The sequence below is a fragment of the Oryzias latipes genome, chromosome 4 (genome assembly GCF_002234675.1).
Source record: "Oryzias latipes chromosome 4, ASM223467v1".
In the NCBI taxonomy this organism is placed as follows: domain Eukaryota; kingdom Metazoa; phylum Chordata; class Actinopteri; order Beloniformes; family Adrianichthyidae; genus Oryzias; species Oryzias latipes.
The window spans coordinates 14,756,095-14,776,434 of record NC_019862.2 but is presented as its reverse complement, the minus strand read 5'-3'; the positions used below and the strand labels follow the sequence as shown (position 1 = coordinate 14,776,434).

Here is a 20,340-nt window from a genome sequence, read left to right as displayed (position 1 = left end):
TTTTTATTTTTTTGTGTCTATTTTCCAACGTCTGTGTACTGAAGAAATTGTTTACTGTTAATAAAGCCACAAAAACTTCCTCTCCAGCTGTATTTTACAGGATGTGGACAGAGAACAAGTGATTTTAAAATAAAAGCTCTCAAGACGTGTCTGTCTCCATTTATTGATTAAAATAAACAATACTATCTTCTTTAATCACTTGGGTGTGAAAGTGTTTGGCAAATATAGCATGCTTATCTTTATTTCCTTTTTGAGGCAGGAAAGTTATAATAAAAAATAGTTTGGTCTAACTTCTCTGGGTGTGCAAGTTTGATCAGTGTCAACTAACCTTAGTCTACGGGGTCGGGAATTTGTCATTAACCTTATTTGTAGTAACAAAGTTTTACTATTGGGCGATAGTGAAGTAGCAGATTGACATCACCAAATGCGGGAATTGGGACTTCTCGCGAGATCAGAGTTCTCCAACTTGTCCAACATGGCGCCTTAGGGGCATTGTTATTGTTCTGTTGTTCCTTGAAGAGTTGCTCGGCATTTAACAACCACCACGAAATTAAAGGCCGGGCATGTCAGTGCAGGAATGAGAAGAATACCCCGAGATAATGTTAAGGTCCACCGGCTTTTTCCAAGGGATTGACTGCCCGTTTTACACGGAAAACAGCGATGGCAGGAGCGGCTTCAGTGGGTGTAACAGACCGTACTGTCACTTCAGGCACAGACAGCAGCAAAGACGGACGTCCTATGGAGCATTGGCCGATGTTAAAAAGCAAAGAAACCGTCACTTCGGACAAAAAGGTGCCCATTTGTCAAATACACAATTCATTCGACAAGTTTGTGCTAACAGTTAGACATTGTTGGACCGCTGCAAAATTAGAACCAACACCACGTGAATAATGGAAATCCTAATTATGCTCAGAAACGCACTTTATCCTGGCACAACACTATGCAGTGCTTTGCTGTACAAAGACAAATCAAGTGGCAAGCCGCATATTTTGAGTTTGTTTTATTTTGATTTGCAGAAAGGCACTGAAAGTTTGATGTTTGTTTAGTATCAATAACCTTTTGCTAAGAACATTTGGTTTGGGCAAAATTGAGTTGTTCTACCCCTCCAGATTTAGTTGATTATTGGCTCTTAATCTGTGACAAACGGATTTAATATTTTGGAACGCCAACAAAAAAAAAAGAAAAAAAAAGCAAACTAAAAAACAGAAACACAAAAGGTCTAAGTAGCAACAAAACATGAAGTAAGAATTGTAAAATGGATAAACAGCAATGAAACAAAAGATACAAGAAAGGTAAACTAAAGCATCGGTGCCTCATTTCTTAAAAAATTCAGCAATGCAAAATATTCCCCTTGAACTGTCAGGATAAATGCCACCTTCTTTTCTAGGCCAACATTTTCAGTTTCTTGATTTAGAATAAAAGTAAAACTCTTGCCTGAATACAGACAATTAAATTGTGCAATTAATAAAAAAAAAGATTTTAAGATTTTCTTTTGAAGTAAAGTGGATTTGTATATTTTTAACCCCTGTTCTTAGAACCAGTGATTACATCTGAATGACTGCTGACATTTAGAGGACAGACATCATCATTCTGTCATTTTTGCGCTGTGGCTGTGATCGTGAAAACAGTTTTGAGTTCAGCTCAGAGTGAACATTTCGTATTAATTTAACTCCTTCATCTTTGTGTATTTGTTCACAAAGTTGTCACTCACACAGTGTTTCAACATAACCATCATGTCTCATCTTTATATCACGTTTCTGTGTGGTTGTATGTGCTACTCTGTTGGATTGTTTTCTATGCAGGTGTGCTGGTTTCTTATAAAAGAAGGTTTTTATTATGACAGTATTTCAGAAATACTTTACACACATTAGTAACTTTATTTGTAAATGCTAAACCTTTGTTTGGATTAGGTTGTTTACATGCCATATAATTCGTTCCAGAGTTTTCTTAAATCACCGTCATGACTTACTGTTGAACTTATGTGAAAACTTCCATTCTTTTTTCCCCTTTCTTGTTTTATTTATAACTCTTAAGTCATTTTTCTTTTGCCTGATAAATTTTAAGTATATGCATTTCTGACTTTTGTCAGTTATGAGTCTTTATTTGAGGCTTTTTTATATTAATTGGGAATTTAGTGGGATGTCAGGCCTGTCATAAACAATAATATATTTTTATAGAAACACCAATATAACAATACTATATATTTGTTGTGGCAAAGAGATCCATAAGGAGATAATTCAATGGATGTTTGTAGTCGGTGGCTGCATTCAAAAATAAACATTTTTCTTGCATCCTTTTCCTGCAGAACAAGGATACGATCCCTTCAACCCAGAAGTAAGCAGACCGCAGCAGCAGGAGAATGGCGAGGATGCTGAATCAGGTGACATCACCGGCGCCTTGGAGATGGTTAACCGAGCCATCGAGGAGGTCCGCAGCCAGGTGGAGAGAGAGAAGAGGAAACTCTTTCAGATTGAGGATGAACCGTACAATCCCAACAAGGGAGCTGGCCCATCCAGATCCAATGCTGCAAAAAGGAAAGCGGCAGGCTCACACTTGGCTTACGATCCCGGGAGTTATCAGATCTCCTCAGAGGGATTCAAGCCCACTCCTGGTTGCAGCAAGTACACCTTGGATTCAGACAGTCCGGTGGTCAACAGTAACTCAATGGAATATGTTCCCACTTCTTTAAAAAAGCCTCCAGCACAAATCCCTTCTTCTCCCCCAAGTCCAAAGTATGCAAACAGTACACCTTCTTCTAAGTGTAAATACACTGTCGACAGCTCTAGACCGTCTACAGACATGGAGTACGACCCGCTGTCTAACTACTCAGCCGGAATCGCAGTCAAAAGCAAGAGGGATTCCGTCACGCAGCTTGTTAGTACCAGCTGTGGCAAGACATTTAAACTCCCAGGAACAGATTTGCTGGATGAGGGGTATTTTATTGACGGGAAAAAGCAGTGTCAGCCCAGCATCAATGCAAACAAGTATACTATCTCTGACTCTGATGGGGAGAGCTCAGGAACAGAATACAGACCCACCTCACTCAGCAATCTGCAGCAAAGAAAATGCATCACTTTTGGAAAAGACATGCCTGAAGGTGTTCAGGTGCAGGGCAAGACAGATGAACGGACCCTCGACTCTGACATTCAGGGATGGGACAAAACCAAAAACCATCTGGAGAAGAAGAAGGTGGCTGATGGAAGCAGGCAAGACAAAAAGCCTGAGAAAGTGCATAGACTTGAAAAAGACATAAACAAATCAGCCAGCAGGAGTTTTGGCAGCAGTAGTAAAGACAGTGGCTCAGCGAAGGGCTTAAAGAATCAAAACAAGAGTCACGGAAAAAAGGACTTCGGGAAGAGCACGTCAAAGGATAAAAGATCAGATAAAGTTCAGAGAGAAGGCAGAGATGAAAAGAAAAATGACGGGAAGGTCAGGACTGTGGAAAAGCTTAAAAGAGATGCAAGCAAAGACCACAAAGATGCAAGAGAAAGCAAAAAACTGAAGACCTCAGAGAGAGAAAAAGAACACAGCAGGCAAAAGGACAGCCAACAGAAAAACGGTAAACTTAGCAGCATTAAAAGAGTCAAAGATACAAAGAAAACCAGTAAAAGCAGTTCCAGCAGCAGCAAAGGGATTTCATCTGTCAGCAATGACAAAATGAAGCGAAGCCTCACTTTATCACATGAAAAAAGACTGGAAGTCAAAAAGCAGAATCTGAGTCTGAGCCACGCAGATCTGTTTGGAGACGAGAGTCCAGAAGAGGCGGAACCGATTCTGGTGGATTCCGGGGATGAGTCCGAGGAAATCCTGGTACGGAAGTCAGCCGATGCGTTAAAAAGAGTCCGTCTCAACAAGAGGAAAGTCTCCGAGTGGACTCAATCCTCCTCTGACAATGAGAGTGATCACAATGAAGAATGCAAGGAGGAAGAGGCCGACAGCATCGACCTTTCCTACTTCCAAGATGATCTGGATTTGGACTCTGATCCCATGGAGGAGTGCTTGAGGATCTTTAATGAATCTAAAGATGTGAAGAGGGAAGACAAGGGAAGGCAAGCAAAGCAGGTACTAATAGCCCCTTTTTGGAAAACTATTTTACTTGGTTATTTATTGTCAAGGTTTTTCAACAATGTGACCTTTCAGCCTTCCAGGGATTCAGAGGAGGATAAAAGCACAGATTGCACTTTAGCAACTCTCCTTCCCGGCCAGAAGAAGAGGGTGTCCCATTTAGCTGCCAAAGGAAACGTAAGAGCCTCATGCTATGAATTATCCTAAAAATATTCTGCTATTAATCCACAGTAGATGTTTGACAAGCTTTTTGCATCCTATTTAACTGATTTAAGATTGGGCACAACGTCTAAGAAAGACCAGAAAACCAGAGATTTGTTTTTATTTATTTTAAAATGTTTTGGTGTATAATTGTTTCTAAAAGTATTCTAAAGAGCCTGGAGAATGCTGAGGCATTGCCTGCATACGTGAAATAGACATTTTTCTCATACTTTTAACTGTAGAGTCAACCACAGGAAGTGAGATGGTTGAGAGCGGCCTCACCGCCTACTTTTACTCTTCACTTCCAGACACTGTGGGACTTTAGGAAGTAGCACCAGGAAGTAACAAGTCACAACACGATGTGATCGGAGCCTAAGGGGCTTTCCAGTTAAGCTGAGCTGATTGTTAATGTTGTTAACAGAAACCTTTAGTTTTGATCAGTCAGCTGCGTGGAATTTTTATGGGTAATTCTCAGAAAGTGTGCGTGGGTCTGAGCACATCAGCTGTGTTTCTTCGCATTCTCTCGAAACATAATGAATTTTCACTTTTTACTTTGTGTGGATTCAACACCAATTTGTGGGTTTTTAAAGTGACTTTAGTTAAGACTTTTTAGCAGAATACATGACGTTAAACAGAAAGACTACACCACTTAATTTGTTCAGGAGTTACATCTAAAAAAAAGGGAAGTTGCTCAACATCCATATGATGGTCAGAATAACTAACCTATCAGTTTAACATCCTTCTTTTTATTCATGTAATCTATCATTTTAAACGTCTCACTCTCGCTGTCTAGGTTGATCCACCTGCAAAGACAGCGATCCGCTCGTATAAAAGACCAACACCCCAGGAGGCGTGCTTCCAGCGAATGCAGATAGCACAACAACAAGCCGCTCAGCTCTCCGCTTCTGTCAAAGCCGCCGCCGCGCAAAGCTCCAGCATCGGCTTTTCTGGAGAGAAGAAAAGAATCGCCCACCGTCCCAACCCTTCATCGCCTAAGACAAGTGAGAATCTTGCTTCACTTGAAGTAAACTTAGGAATTTCTATACTTGAGTCTTGTGTTTTTCCTTTTGAAGGAGCAGGACCTGCAGATGTTAAAGCAACTGCCAGTCGAGTATTATCTCCCAGTCAGACCCTGCAGGGTGTCAAGACCCAAACCACTGCTGGGATTCTGTCCAAGACCTCCTCTACAGCCACGCATAAGAGGGTGGCGCACACACCCACCATGAAGGTATCCTGTTAGGCTCCCCTAGAATAAAACTAGAACTTGTAGATGGACTCTAGTCTGAAAAATGTGTTCCCTGCCATTTTTTTCAGAGCTCTTCATTGAAGCGACCCGTGATTCCCTCTGAATTTGGTGCCAAAGTTCCCACCAACATACGCCAGCGCTACCTCAATGCTTTCATAGATGAATGCATCAAGTTTTGCTCATCAGAGGAGGACGCCTTTCAGATAGTATGACGAATGGCGAGACTCTCAGCAGCTGCTGCCTGACTTTATGTTAGATATGTCTCTTGTCTTACATTTTTACAGCCACATACATTTCCGTTCTAGGCCCTGGATGAGGAGAAGGTGGTGTATGAGCGCAGCAGCAGTAAGAACATCTACCTTAACGTGGCCGTCAACACGCTGAAAAAGCTTCGGGGCAAAAGCAGCTGTGGCCCAACATCTGCCTCCAGTAGGAAATCTCTCTTGGTTCATGACTAGAAACATCATTTTTTTAAATTCATAATTAAAAGGGAAAAGCTGCTTGTATGGGAATTAAAAAATCCACCAGTTTGTTAAATACAGACAAAATGTTCATCAAAGCTCAATATTGCATTATGTTATAATATTGACGATTCGTTCTGCAGTAAAATGTAATTTTTTTCTTCCATTCGAGAGAAATGTGACGGTCGTGTTCATGTTTCTGTTTTCCACAGAGGTGTCTGGGTTGGGAGCTAAAAGGAGAGCACAGTCCCATGAGGAGGTTCTGGGAGGCCGGCTGGCAGCCACAACCAGCTTCACTGTCAACAGGTCGGGTAAACAGCAGGAGGAGAAACTTACCGGTAAAAACAAAACAAGTTCTTTTATTTCTGACATGCTTTTTATTCACAAGGACATGATAGGTTTCATGTATTTATTTCTGACAATGTCTTTAAACAGCACCACCTCTTTCATTGGGTTTTACCATTTGTCTCTTGATGATAATTATAAAAGAAAAAATCAGATTATACCTACAGGAACATCTAAAAAAAAATAGAAAAAAGAACCTTTGTGTCAAATAAAACATTAATTTGTGTTTTAACTCTTCTGAGGCTGTCCTTATGAAACGATTAACTGTCCAGGCTGTAGCCGTGAGACAGCCTCCTGTTTACCTGCCACATAACCAAACATCTGACAACATGAACATGCTCCGGTTTTCAGACTTCAGCTTTACCAGAAGGATTAGCCTTTTTTTGAGTTTTTCCTTAACGAGAAGAAGGGTCTAAGGTTTAGCTTTGCCCAGTTTAACTCTGTTTAGCAATCAGCTTTTGTACTTTATAACTGATTTTATGTTTTGTACAATTAGTGAAGCCTGTTGAGACAATTGTGCAGTAACATTGGGTTATATAAATAAAACTGAATTGAATTTATACAGTGGGGCAAAGAAAGTATTTAGTCAGCCACTAAATGTGCAAGTTCTCCCACTTAAAAAGGTGAGAGAGGCCTGTAATTTCCATTCTAGGTATACCTAAACTACAAGAAACAAATGAATAACAAAAGAAATCCAGAAAATCCCATTGTCTGGTTTGTAAAGAATTTATTTTTATATTATGGTGGAAAATAAGTATTTGATATACCCTTTGTTGGTGATGAGTCAAACATTTTCTGTAAGTTTTCACAAGATTTTCGCAAACTGTTGCTGGTATTCTGGCCCATTCTTCCATGCAGATCTCCTCTAGAGCAGTGATGTTTTGGAGCTGTCGCTGGGCAACATAGACCTCCAATCACTCCAAAGATTTCTATGAGGTTGAGATCTGGAGACTGGCTAGGCCTCTCCAGGACCTTGAAATACCTTACAAAGCCCCTCCTTCGTCACCCAGACAGTGTGTTTGGGATCGTTGTAATGCTGAAAGACACGTTTCATCTTCAATGCCCTTGTCGATGGAAGGAGGTTTTTTCTTAAAATCTGACGATACATTCATTCTTTCCTTTACACGGACCAGTTGTCCTGGTCCCTTTTCTAAAAAACGGCCCCAAAGCATGATGTTTCCACCACCATGCTTTACAGTAGGTATGGTGTTCTTTGGATGTAACTCTGCATTCTTTCTCCTCCAAACACGACCAGTAGAGTTCTTACCAAAAAGTGTGTTACTGATGGTAGCCTTTGTTACTTTGGTCCCAGCTCTCTGCAGGTCAGTCACTAGATCCCACCGTGTGGTTCTGGGAGTTTTGCTCACCGTTCTTGTGATCATTTTGACCCCACGGTGTGAGATCTTGTGGAGAGCCCCAGATGGCGGGAGATTATCAGTGATCTTGTATGTCCTCCATTTCCTAATAATTGCTCCCACAGTTCACATCAAGCTTCTTACCTATTGCAGATTCAGTCTTCCCAGCCTGGTGCAGGTCAACAATTTGGTCTCTGGTGTCCTTGGACAGCTCTTTGGTCCTGGCCATAGTGGAGTTTGAAGTGTGACTGTTAGAGGTTGTGGACAGGTGTCTTTTATATAGATAACCAGTTCAGAGAGGATTCTCTTACAGCAGAAGTTACATGTCTGTGAGAGCCAGAAATATTGCTTGTTTGTTGGTGACCAAATACTTATTTTCCACCATAATTTGCAAATAAATTCTTTAAAAATCACAGAGTGTGATTTTCTGTATTTTTATTTTTCATTTTATCTTTCATAGGTAAAGTATGCCTATGACAGAAATTACAGGCTTCATTCATATTTTAAGTGGGAGAACTTGCACAATTGGTGGCTGACTAAATACTTTTTTTTTGCCCCATTGTATTTAGAAAAGTAAGTATTGACGTTTCAAGAAGAACTTTTTTAAAGACCCACTGCCACGAAAATCCTGTTTTTGGTGTTTTTAACATGTTCCTGTGACATTTTTCTGGGGATGGAGGACATGTATATAGAAAACGGAAATGTAAATAGATCAAAAGAACATCGGAGTGGGACTTTAGATGCTTAGAGTTTATTAATTTGATCTCAGAAGTGCATGTCAGCCTTTAAAGGCATTTTTTTCCATAGCTGTGTCACTAAATAACAGAGCAACCTGTGGACGTTTCCGTCTGTCCTCAGGAGCTACTCTGTACAGGAAGCTGAAGGCGTACCTGCTGACGGAGGAGCAGCTTCAGGAGCACGGCTATCCCAGAGCAAACCCGGAGGCTCCAGGCAGGGCCGTCCTTTACAACCTCCCAGAGAAAAAGGCCGTTGTAGACCGTGAGTTTCTACATGTGTCAACCGTGATGCAAACTCAGCAGGAGTTTCTCTGCAGAATAACTCGAGTGATTTACTTTTTAGCATTCACCAAGATTTGCTGCCGCTGTGGTGCAGAATATAAGGTCAACGTGAACGGTAGCTGTGTGAGGAGAGAGGAGTGCAGCTATCACTGGGGACGTTTACGCAGACAGAAAGGTGGATGTTTGAGAAAAGAAAGCTCTGTTATCAATATATATATGGGACTTTCATAAAGTCCTGCCTCATTCTGACCTTTTTCTATCCATCGTCTCTCGCTCTCCTTCAGTCTCTGGAGGCTGGGAGACGAGCTACAGCTGCTGCACTGCAACTGTGGGAGCGGCAGGATGTCAGATTGGCAAGGTATCCACCAACGGGTTGTATTTTCTTTCAAACCTATAAAGTAGAAGTTGATATCGAAACAAGATCATGATTCAAACAGCAGCTGGACTTTGAGCTGTGTTTTCAAACTAAAGTGAATCCACATTATATACAACCTATTTTGCCAACACAAAAAATGCAAGCGTTTCTGTTTTAGTTGTCACTTGTGTTTATAAACCCATTTCTCTCATTATGGAGGACATATATGAAGAAAATGAAGCTTATTCAAATTGTTGTAAATCAGGAGCAGAAATGCTGTTTGTAGTAGTGGCTCACCCATTGTAGTAGGGTGAGCCACAGGCTCTCTGCTCCACTCCATTCTGATGCAGCAGCCTACAGACAAATAGATCCATTTACATCTTCGTTTTCCGCGTCTGAACTGGCATCTGGCTCAAAACTGCATTGCTGGACAGTTCAAATATTGCTCGCCATATCTGTTGCACTGGTAATGTCAGGTTGAGGGTGTGAGGGATTTTAAGCTAGCAGGAGGGCGTGTAAACAGACGGATGACAGGAAGTGTGGGCGGGCTCACTCCAAGCCAACAGTCAATGCCTATCTGTTGTTGCAGCAACATGTTCAGGATGCGCGTAAAGAGTCGCTGGATGGCTTTGTGTCAACGTTCAGCAAATCGCTATCACCAGAAAAAAATGGAGGGGTGTTCGCTTTGGACTGCGAGATGGTGAGTCAGACAAAAAAAAAGGAATAAATTGCATTTAAAATCTGTCTCATGTAAAACAGTACTGGGTTCCTCCCTGTCTGCAAACATTTGACTGGTACTACACGTTCAAAAATACTGAATCTCTTAACTCTTCGTACACAGCAGCTCCTAAACTTTGATATTTTTTGCCTTTCTCTGGAAACAGTGTTATACCAAACAGGGTCTGGAGCTGACCAGGGTGACGGTCATCGACTCTGAGCTGAAAGTCGTCTACGATACGTTTGTTAAACCAGACAGCAAAGTGGTCGACTACAACACACGGTAAGACTTCAGTCACATTTGGATTTTTCTGTGACTTGAATGAGAGTCCTTGCAGCGGTTGCAGATGAGGCATTTGCATCTGGCTTACAGGTTTTCAGGAGTGACAGAGGAAGACTTGGAGAACACCACCATCACGCTGAGAGATGTTCAGGCCGTTCTGCTCTGTATGTTCAGCTCAGAGTCCATCCTCATCGGACACAGTCTGGAGAGTGACCTCCTCGCTCTGAAGGTGACCTGACAACAATCCAGCAGGAGCTGCAAAGTCTTACTTTACCCTTCAGAAAAATAAGATACTGGTTTTTATTTATGTCACTATTATTATTATTATGATAAATTAACTTTATTTTGCATACAGAAAATAAACATAATGAGAAAGTACCGTTTCAAAATATGAAATAGTTTATAACTTTAGATAGATTTTTAAATGACTTTCTTTCAAAATAAAAGAAACCCTGTCACAGGATCACCCCAATGCAGCAAATGTAGTAGTAGGTAGTGTAACGTCAGCAGTGATTAATGATAAAAGAAAAACAGTTTATTTTACCGTTTGTGGTGCATCTTAGTCAGAAATTTGTAAATCTAACCTACTAAAATAAATCAGAGCTAAGTAACCCTTGTGCTATCCTAGGCACTTTACCATTGGGAGTTGGGTCATCTAGACCCACTAGACAGTGCTCTGAACCTTTTTTCTTCAATGATTAGTGAACCTCACTGGTGTCCATGGATTACATGAAATTTTTCCACATTGGTCATGGTAGGGAGAACACGTAAATGTAAGGGTGGGGTCATCTAAGATAGCACAAGGGTTAAGTGATCCTTGCCGTATTTTGTGAAACAGAAGGTTCTCTTAAAAACCGCAAATTTGTTCAAAAATAGAAAATCCGTCTTAGAATTCGGGAAGTGTGAATTCTGGTTGTTCTAACTGACCTTCTGTGGCAAATGTTACTAAAAAAAAATCTGTCAACATATTTTTGTCCAACTTTGTTAAACTGCAAAGTTTAACTGCTTGATGGCTTGTTGGAGCATTATGGCTGCTGTGGTCAGAAGCCGCACAAAGTAATCTATTACTTTCCATTTTTCTTTACTTTACAGTTACTTAAATTAAAAATGTTTTCTTTTCTTCAACCAGAGGGCCACAATAATAAAAGAGCCACATGTGGTTCTGGGGCCTCAGGTCGCAGACCCCTGGCCTAGGGAATTGCAGGTCATACTCAGACCTGAAGGCACAGATTTTAAATTACAGACCAATATAGGTGTAGTTTATTGGTACAATGACATTATTTTGTAAGGTAATATATGAAATGCAGTCATTTTCCTAAACAGCTCTTTGATTTATTAATAAAACAAGTCAACAAGAATTGAAAAATGCTGCATTCACCAATACATTTCAGTTCAATTCATATGAAACCTCTAGAATTGACATGTTGGGTTTTCCAAACATCTGCAGGTTTTCTGCACATAAAAAAGAACTGAAAGCTAGTTTTCTCTCTGGTGTTGTGTTGCTGAATACAAAAAGAAAACAGAGGGAAAGTTTTTGATGGAACTCTGCCTCCTCTTTGACTTCAGCTCATCCACAGCTCTGTCGTGGACACCTCTGTAGTGTTTCCTCACCGCCTTGGTTTGCCCTACAAACGCGCCCTGAAGAACTTGATGGCTGATCATCTCAAACGCATCATTCAGGATAACGGTGAGACACACAGACGACCTGTTAGAGTTTTTAAAAAGGAAAAACTGCAAATCAAGAAGATTTCTATTCAGTTTCTGATTTTGTTTCCCTTCTTTCCTTTTGTTTTCTTTAAGTATTGGAGCCTTTTTAAGTAAAGCAAACGTCTGTCTATTTTGTTTATTGCTATAATAAAACCTAATTATACTGATACATTTAAGCACGACCTCCCGGTAGGAAACTCCATTAAAAGATTTACAGAAAACATTTTTTGCTTCAACACAATTCCAGTTCAAGAGAGAGAAAGAAAGAACATTTCCTGTAATTTAACTCGTAAAATCAGTTTTAAATCTATTTCCTCGTTGTGAGATCCATTTCTCTTCTATTCTAAATCTCCTAAAGCAGTGGTCCCGAACCCCCAGGCCATGGGCCGGTATCATTCCTTGGGACAGTTGGTACTAGGCCACAGAGGAAAAAAAACATGACAGTATTGTTACATTTTTCCTGAATAAGGTTTAATTTTGGAAAACTACTGGATACTCCCCACCATATCTGACTTATTCTTGATGCACGTGAAGTTAATCAGTAACTTGTCGATAAAACGTCCTCTGCGCCAACTGCTTAGCTGAAACCCCCGAGCTGGCAAAGTTAACAAAAAACAAACATGTTTGGAACGAGGAAACAGAAGAAGAGCCTTCAACTTGAAAATAAAAGATAGCTGCATTTAACAGACAAAATACAGGAATCTTTGTTCCAGATATGGATTTATTGTGACAATTGTTCCCACGTACCATAATAATAATGCAGAATATTATGGAACCGGCTGTCTTATGTTACGAGGATGCTGCTAATAAAGTTGCCTTCTTGGTGGATTTACCCTAGTTTTTATTTTTATTGTATATATCCGCCGCACCTTAAAAGTTGGTCAAGGCTATGTTACATTTTAATGATTCCTGCACAAAATTTAGTGTACAAATATTTTTATGGAGGATGAAGATAAACTTTACTCTCAAAAGTTAAGGGAAACTGAAGGCTTAAAAAGAAAAAATAATCATACGCCCACCTCAGATCCAGATTAAAGGACTTAAGTCTAGTCAATTGTTAATTATGTTTTAAAAAAATCCATTCAATGAATTCAAACTAAATTAGTTTAAATGAAAAGTTTTGAATTTAATAGATGGTTGAGTTCTACCTTCTGTGTTTCAGACGTTCAGCAGCTTTAACTTTTTTTCAAATGTACTGTTCCAAAAGGACCAGCAGGCGTCGCTGTTGCTTAATTACTTTAAAAAAAATATTTACTTCAAATCCAGAAAGTGCTTATGCTCTGTATAACCTGAAACACCAAATAACAGACGATCACAATAAAACAGCAGGATAACTTTCTTTACTATCAATACTGCAGCAGAAGTAAAGTTGTTGTGTGTGTTGTTAGTCTTCTGTGCAAAGTCGCAGTAAAAGAAGTGAACGTTTGTGCTCGTGTTTCCAGTGGATGGCCATGACTCCAGTGAGGACGCCTCGGCCTGCATGGAGCTGATGTTCTGGAAGATTAAAGAAGATGCAAAGGTCAAAAGATGACCCTTCCTGCTCTGCACTCATCTGGATGATGTTCCTGAGAGTTCCAGAGGTTCAGAAACCGTGCACTTGTTGCTCTCAGAGATATTTAGTCAGTTTCTAAAATGGTTTAGCACAGATTGTTACATTGCATCAAAAGAGAGCACCTTTAAAGCAATAGGAACCCTAAATTAATCATATTTTCATTAAAACAAACTACATTTATTTTGGCTAAAACATATTTATTCTGTGTCTTGAACGTATCAGTGAATACAACTTATCCATGGAACAACAACCTCAAACTTAGGTTTAGTCAATGTCACCAAGTAAACATTGATTTATATTATTTAAAAAGTATAACAGGCCAAATCCTGAGTATTTATTGCACTATACAAGAGATGCTGTTCTACAGGGTCCAAATGAGAATTCTTGTTTGTTGGTAACTCGGTAACTTGTCAAATTAAACCGAGCTACACTTAATTTAGTCAAACGTTGCTGTGTAAACGCACATAGCTCACACCTGGTATTCTATAGCTCACAACCTTTCAGTTCGTTGTGATTTATTGCGATTAATGTACTCCTAAAAACCAATTAATTTTTTTCCATAAGGCTGCCCATCTTCACCACTAAAAGTTTGGCTTCAATCACCGCCTGAGATAAAGCTACAGGAACATCTACACCTGCAGACATTGGCAAACATTTCATTCAGTGTTGTTTAGTTAGGACTGATTTGTTATTGCACAGAGTAACATGTCGGTTCTGACAGAAAGTAAAATGCAGAAAACATGCAGTAAGTATTCTGTGAAAAATTTCCTTTGTATGTCCTCACTTTTTGTTTTTTGATCTTTTTCTATTAAAATGTATTTGTTTAAGGACAAAGTTTTGGTTGTTTATGTTACATATTTGTCTGCTCCTGGAAAAATGTAATGTCATTATTGAAGAAAATAATAATACACTTGTTTATTTTAAGCATTCAAACATCATAAAAGTACGGTAATACCGAACTCAGACTTGAAGGTAACAACATTTTTTCCGATCAATCTCAATTCATACAATCAAAGAATTTTTTTTAATGTCATAGTAAAAAAAAGTAATCAATAGCTGCATGAAAATGGGGCATGGGAGTTAAAAGAGTCAGAAAAATTGTATGTCTTGCAACTAAAATGCACTTTCTTTTTCAATAAACTGAGCGTATTTCTTAAAAAAAAATTTTTTTTTGCTGTTTAAATTGTCTGTAAAGACAATTCTTATAACTTACGCCATACAAGTCTTTAATTCTTTTTTTAATACAATTTTAAAGAATCAGTCAAATCCAGGTTCTCCCCAAAAATTAAGCAATACAAAAAAATTAAGTTAACCTGCATCTCCACTTGTACAGGCATCAATTAACTAAAATAAGAAAGATCTCGTCAATTCAATTGGCAAATGACTTAAAAAGAAGTTAGTTTGTGAAGAATTGATGGTAGAAGTCTAAAAAAAACAAGCTGGTAGTAAAATTTGCCTTAAAACAAGGATTGTAGATTAATCTTATTAGGTGCATTGCAAGAGGCTGGTCTGTGTGCTTTTACCAATCGGATCAATTAAGAACATTTAAATAAATGAAACCAGCACAGTAAAAAGAGGAAATTCAATCTTTCTTTACAGAGTTTTAGCTTTTCTTGTGAAGTAATCGAAGACAGTTTTTCTGTTACACTGACACTCCTGGTGTTTTTAAAAGTGATTTCAAGTACCGTAATGTTGTTGTTGAGCGAATGTGTAGAACAACGGGCAGCCAGCAGAGGAAGACCTGATCATCTGAATTTCAGGATGGAATTGTTCTCCAAGCACCTTGCTCTGTTGCTGCTTTCAGCTCGGCATTAGAAGTGAATACCTCTCCCATTACTGCAGCACAAATAGTTTCTGACACTGTGACAGCTGCCTCCTGCAGAGTTTCGTTAACAGCAGGTGCAGCGAGTGCAAGTTCTGCTCTCCTCAGCAGATGTGTACATTTCAAAAAGCAAACGGGACAGAGATGCTTCTGTGAGAGGCCCATCTTTTCTTGTGTTTGCCCATTGAGCTCCTCCTGCCACATGTCAGTATGCATTTCCCCAGGCCGGGCCACAGACCCCAGGTATTAAAAGAGCCAGTTAGCAGGGATCAATACCTTCACAATGTTGCAGTGGCATGGAGGGGGGCTTCCCTGTGTTTGCAGTGTTACAGAGATTTGAAACATGTGGAGCAAAGCAGCTTAGAGGGGTCGTCTTCATTATCAAATTCGATCAGTGCCTCTCGGTCTGTCTCCTCTTGATCAGCCTGAACTGAAGGGGTCAGAAGGAGAAAGCTGCACACTGGGGGCTCCTCAGATGATCACATGCTAATAGATGGAGAGCAGCATTGCCAAAGCCACTGCTCAGCAGCATTTTGATGCCTCTGGACAAGCAGAACCCAACACGTTTATCCATTCCTGGTATATTCTAGGTCCAACTGACCCATTTTAAAATGAAAAAAATCAAAAAATGAAAGTATTTTTCCATTTTGAAACTTCTGCTGTGATGCGTATTTAAAGAATATCTAAAAATGTAAAAAAATATATATATAATTTGTAATTCAAATAGGAATAAACAATAGTGTTGTTTGTTAGAAATCAAATCAAACTTTATTTGTTCAGCACTTTTCCAACTAATGTAACTCAAAGTGCTTGACATAAAAACATTTTACAATTTTAAAAACCAAAACCAAATAAAAAGACCATCACACCCAAAAAAACAACAAAAAAACATACGAACACACAACATAATAAAGCATAAAATCATTCACTTCTAAGAACATAACAGGAGGGGTAAAAATAATTAGCGTTGAAATAGAGCTTAAATTCAAAGGTTTACAGCTTATGATTCCAAATATGTGACTCATAAAAGACGCTCAGTTATAGCCTTCTCTAACGTAAATCATGTTTGTGGAAAAGCACTGAAATTTTAGTTCACACTCTTCTAAAAAGTTGTATTTTTCTCTCAGCTGGTATAATTTCACCTCTTGAACCCCACTTGAGCCCATTGTGGCTGCTCTTGACCACAAGAGGTTCAACTGCTTCCTGTCCCTGTTTAATCTGTGGCTCTTCTCACCCAATTAAGAGACTGATCTCCATTCAGACTGTTCTACTGATCTGCTGGTGGAGTTGCCCCCGGGGGCAGCAGAAGAGATCATAGGAAGATAATTGGAAGTTAATGAGGCTCAGTGTCTTATAAAAAGAGGGCTTCAGATTGTGAGTCTTCACTTCGGATCCATAAAATCAAAGTAGATGAAGCTGAAATGATGTTTTAACGTTTCCTCATAAGCTGTTTTTGTGCAATTTGCACTCAGGTCAATGTCATTTTAAACCCTGGGTGTGTCATAGTCCGTGTCAGGCTTCACAGCGTGATCCTAGCACTTGTAGAGGCTTAAAAAAGGCCCACTGAACCCACTGCTGCCGCTCTGCACGTCTCCCCTAGGTCAAAGGCCAGCGGGTCCTATTGATTCTCTTGACGAAGAAGTCTTTAGATCCTCTGTGCGTTCTGTCCACATGCTCCCGGACTCTCTCTGCAGCCTCTAAAAGCCTCCCAATTGTGTTTTCTGCGTGCCGATCGATCCAGTTAATGTCCGAGGGGGCCTTCCTTTGGGATAACTGACAACTACAAAGGTCCTGTTCTGACAGTCCCCTGTCAATACAAATTTCCACTATTGATAAGTAATTTAAGAAAGACTTGGTGGCTTTATAAAACATCTGTTAAACAGAACACTTTAACAATTACTCCTTGTTGGCTAAAAAAGAGAAGAAAAGAAGATTTAGTGCCTGTCCGTCCTCCCTTATCGCAGCTGTCCCCCGACTTCCATTCATCCCAACATCTTGGTCTGGATCGGCTTCAAAATCGAGCATGGCACGAAAACTAACCTGTTTGTAATCTTTTATGTGTTACTGGTAGTAAAATGAAAATAATGAAGCTAATATTATGTGGTTCTTAAAATAATTGGTGTCTTTTCTTCCTGTTTGGACACCAAAATGCCAAAAAAACCTTCCCATTTGATAAGATAGGCACTTTAGCTGTTGTCAAATGCTATTTATAAATGTTATAAATAATAATAACATTTTTTCCTTAATTTTACAAAATAATGTTCCTACTAGGAAGAATCGAGAACTTTCTCCAACACCACAAGTGGATAAATAGTAAATTCAAAGAAATAACAAGTATTCACCCCTGATCAGTACAATTTTAATTTAAATGAATTCAAATGTTCAATCATACGCCGTTACATTCATGTAGTCACACAAAAGCAACTCTAACCCCAACATTGGAATGAAACAGCAGAAATAAAGCAGATACTTGATAAGGTCTTGTTTCTTGTTGGTTTGTTGTTGGGATAAAATTAAGTTTTTGTAAAAAAAATTGTAAATAAACTTAAAAGTGACATCAGCAGTTTTAAGACATGAGAAGATATTAAGATCTTTATTTGTCCCACAGTAGGGAAACTGGTTTGTTGAAACAGCCATTTATTAAAAAGGGAAAAAAACACACAGAAAACACCAAATTAGAACCAAATAGAAAAACAAAACTTATTTTTTACATACTGAACTAAAAGATCAGAATTACAACCCTGTTTAGGAAATTCTAAATACATTTGAAATCTTTATTTTAGAGCCTGACAGCAGCAGGACAGATGGAGTTGTGGAATCTCTCCATCATCTGGAGATGGGGGATCAGTCCAGCACTGAAGCTGTCACTGTTAACGCTCAAATCATCAACGCCAGGTTTGAAATAACCCACCTCAACCTCAACCGTTTCAAAGGTGACATTTCTGTCATTTATTCATGCTTGACCTTAGTGAGTCTAGAGAGCCTTTCCCAGAAATTAGATTATCATAAAAAAAGGGTATTCATTTCCATAATTCCATTTAAAAAACTTTCATAGAATATAGATTCACGACCTACTGTTTAAGTATTTGTTCACTTTTACATAAATTAGGGTTCCAGCTCATAAAACCCACAAAAACTGGGTTTTAAAAATTAAAACACTGTGGAGAAATCACCATTTACCTCTTAATGTTTGATGCAAACAGATAAATTATGATCACACCAAACCAATTAAAAAACATTTTCAAAATTATATATCCATCCTTAATACTCCAATTGTTTGGGCAGGAGCCAGGAGCTGCTGGAAGATGAAACCCACATCTCTATCCAGATCCTCAGCAGAAACAACCATGAAGTCCTCTAGAACATTCTGCTAGACGGTTGCAGTGACTTTGGATTAAAGAAAGCAGAGTTTACCAACACCAGTGCTGAACATTGCAGCCCAAATCACTGTAGACATTTCACAGCTTAGGTTCTGTTCCTCATCAGTCTTCCTCAGAACCCTTGGACCTTGATTCCCTAATGAAAGACACACTATCTTTTCATCAGAAAACAGAACTATGGACCACTGACCAACACTCCAGTCCTTTTTCTCTTTGGTCCAGGTGAGGCATTTCCTCTGTTGGTCCAGGCTCAGAAGTGGCTTGATGAGTCCCACAGTTGTGGCCCATCTCCTGAATACGTCTGGATGTGGTGGTTTTTGAAGTTGTTCCTCCACCTCATTCCAGTCTTTCTGGATGTCTGCAGGTTCTTGAATCTTGTCCTTTCCATAATCCGCTGAAGTCCACGCTCGTCTCCTTTGCTGATGCATTTTCTCCTGCTACATTTTGCACTTCCATTAGAATTTCCGTTGATTTTTGGACACTTCTTAGCTATGAACCTTTGTGACTTATCCAGACTATGGAGGGGATCAATGATGGCTAGTGGTCAAGTCTGAAGTTTTCCCCATATTGAACCCAGCTGAGATAATTGAACCAAACTCAAACAATTTAATGACATGGGGAAGCTGTGCAGGTGCTTTCACTTTATTAGATGATTAGTTGGTGAAACTGTTTAAAACATTCACACCCTGCAAAATTTAATTTAAATACTTTAAATCAAATAAGATAGTCAACCCTGAATCTACATTGTGTGAAAGTGTTCTTATCTGAATGAAATTATGTAAATTAATACACTTTTCTATGTTAATCTAATTTTTGGAAAGGATCTGTAGTTAGAAATAATTTAACTTTTGTCATTCGACATTAATGTCTCAAGACTCCGCCAACATGCAGAAGTTGTGTATAATCCGTGCTTTATAACTGTGGAAGAAATGTGGAGACTTAAAACATTAAAACATTGTTTAGTTCCTAATAAATTTTTGCAATTACTTAATGTTAAAGTTCAGCAGCAGCATTTCAGGTGTGTTATTATGTTTGCCATTGTTACACACTGATTATTCTTTTTCTTTCAACAATTATTTATTTGCATCCTTACACTCTGGTATTCCTTGGAGTTTATTCAGATTTTGTTGCTAGAAAATGAGCCAAATAATCACTACACCACCCCCATCCCTGGTTACATTTAGTTTTTTTGTAGGTGTTCCTGTGTGCTTTATGGGCAGACCATGGTTTAGTTTTCAGTCCAAAAAAACCCAGCAACATATCTCTAGATGTCTTGTGATTTGTTTAGCAAATCCACTTACATGCTGTATAAAAGTAAAGAGTTGCTTTGTGTTAACTTTCACAACGAGAAGATCTTTCAGTGTTATAAGATTTGCTGAGGTGAGATGAAGTCCCCCATTCTCAAAACCTGAGAATTTAAAGGAAAATTTTACTAAGAAAGAATTGCCTTTGAGCCTAAAAATGCTAACCAAATTGCCTGATAAAAAAAAAAAACTTTCAGCAGAGGGCTAACATCTCTGTAAATCCCTTTGCTATGTGACAACAGCTAAACCTGAATAACACCTGCTCAACGGTGAGACTGTTGTCATTGCTGTGACTTGGCCCTTTGTCATTAGTTCACTCTAATCCCTGCATGTGTAAGTGGATCCTCTTGGAGCAAAATAACTCCTTTTAAGTGGTTTTAAACACTACAGGAGGCACCAAAATCCACTAACTTCTCATTTACTTATGCATTTCCTCCCTTAATGCAAAGCATTTTTAACTCATTGATCGCTGAACCAATTTTTCACTAAGCTCACTGATTAATGCTGCAGGGATGAAACGTCAGGTCG

The 20,340-nt window shown here is 39.1% G+C and overlaps 1 protein-coding gene across 3 annotated transcripts; it reads left to right on the top strand.

The window, feature by feature from the left end:
* Positions 1 to 438: 438 nt before the first annotated feature.
* On the top strand, positions 439 to 14,140 carry rexo1 (RNA exonuclease 1 homolog). Of its 3 annotated transcripts, none has more exons than XM_020702420.2 (16): positions 439 to 792; positions 2,306 to 4,062; positions 4,141 to 4,242; positions 5,060 to 5,267; positions 5,340 to 5,494; positions 5,581 to 5,718; positions 5,818 to 5,941; positions 6,186 to 6,311; positions 8,532 to 8,672; positions 8,754 to 8,867; positions 8,977 to 9,050; positions 9,637 to 9,747; positions 9,932 to 10,047; positions 10,138 to 10,276; positions 11,625 to 11,734; positions 13,197 to 14,140. In XM_020702420.2, exons 1-15 carry the CDS (start codon positions 600 to 602, stop codon positions 11,703 to 11,705), a joined length of 3,579 nt encoding a protein of 1,192 aa, XP_020558079.1. In that variant the 5' UTR covers positions 439 to 599; the 3' UTR covers positions 11,706 to 11,734; positions 13,197 to 14,140. The 3 variants fall into 3 exon arrangements, with proteins under 3 accessions (XP_020558079.1, XP_011472362.1, XP_011472361.1); XM_011474060.3 differs by having other exon boundaries at positions 443 to 792; positions 5,346 to 5,494; positions 11,614 to 11,734; XM_011474059.3 differs by having other exon boundaries at positions 444 to 792; positions 11,614 to 11,734.
* The last annotated feature ends 6,200 nt before the right edge of the window (positions 14,141 to 20,340 follow it).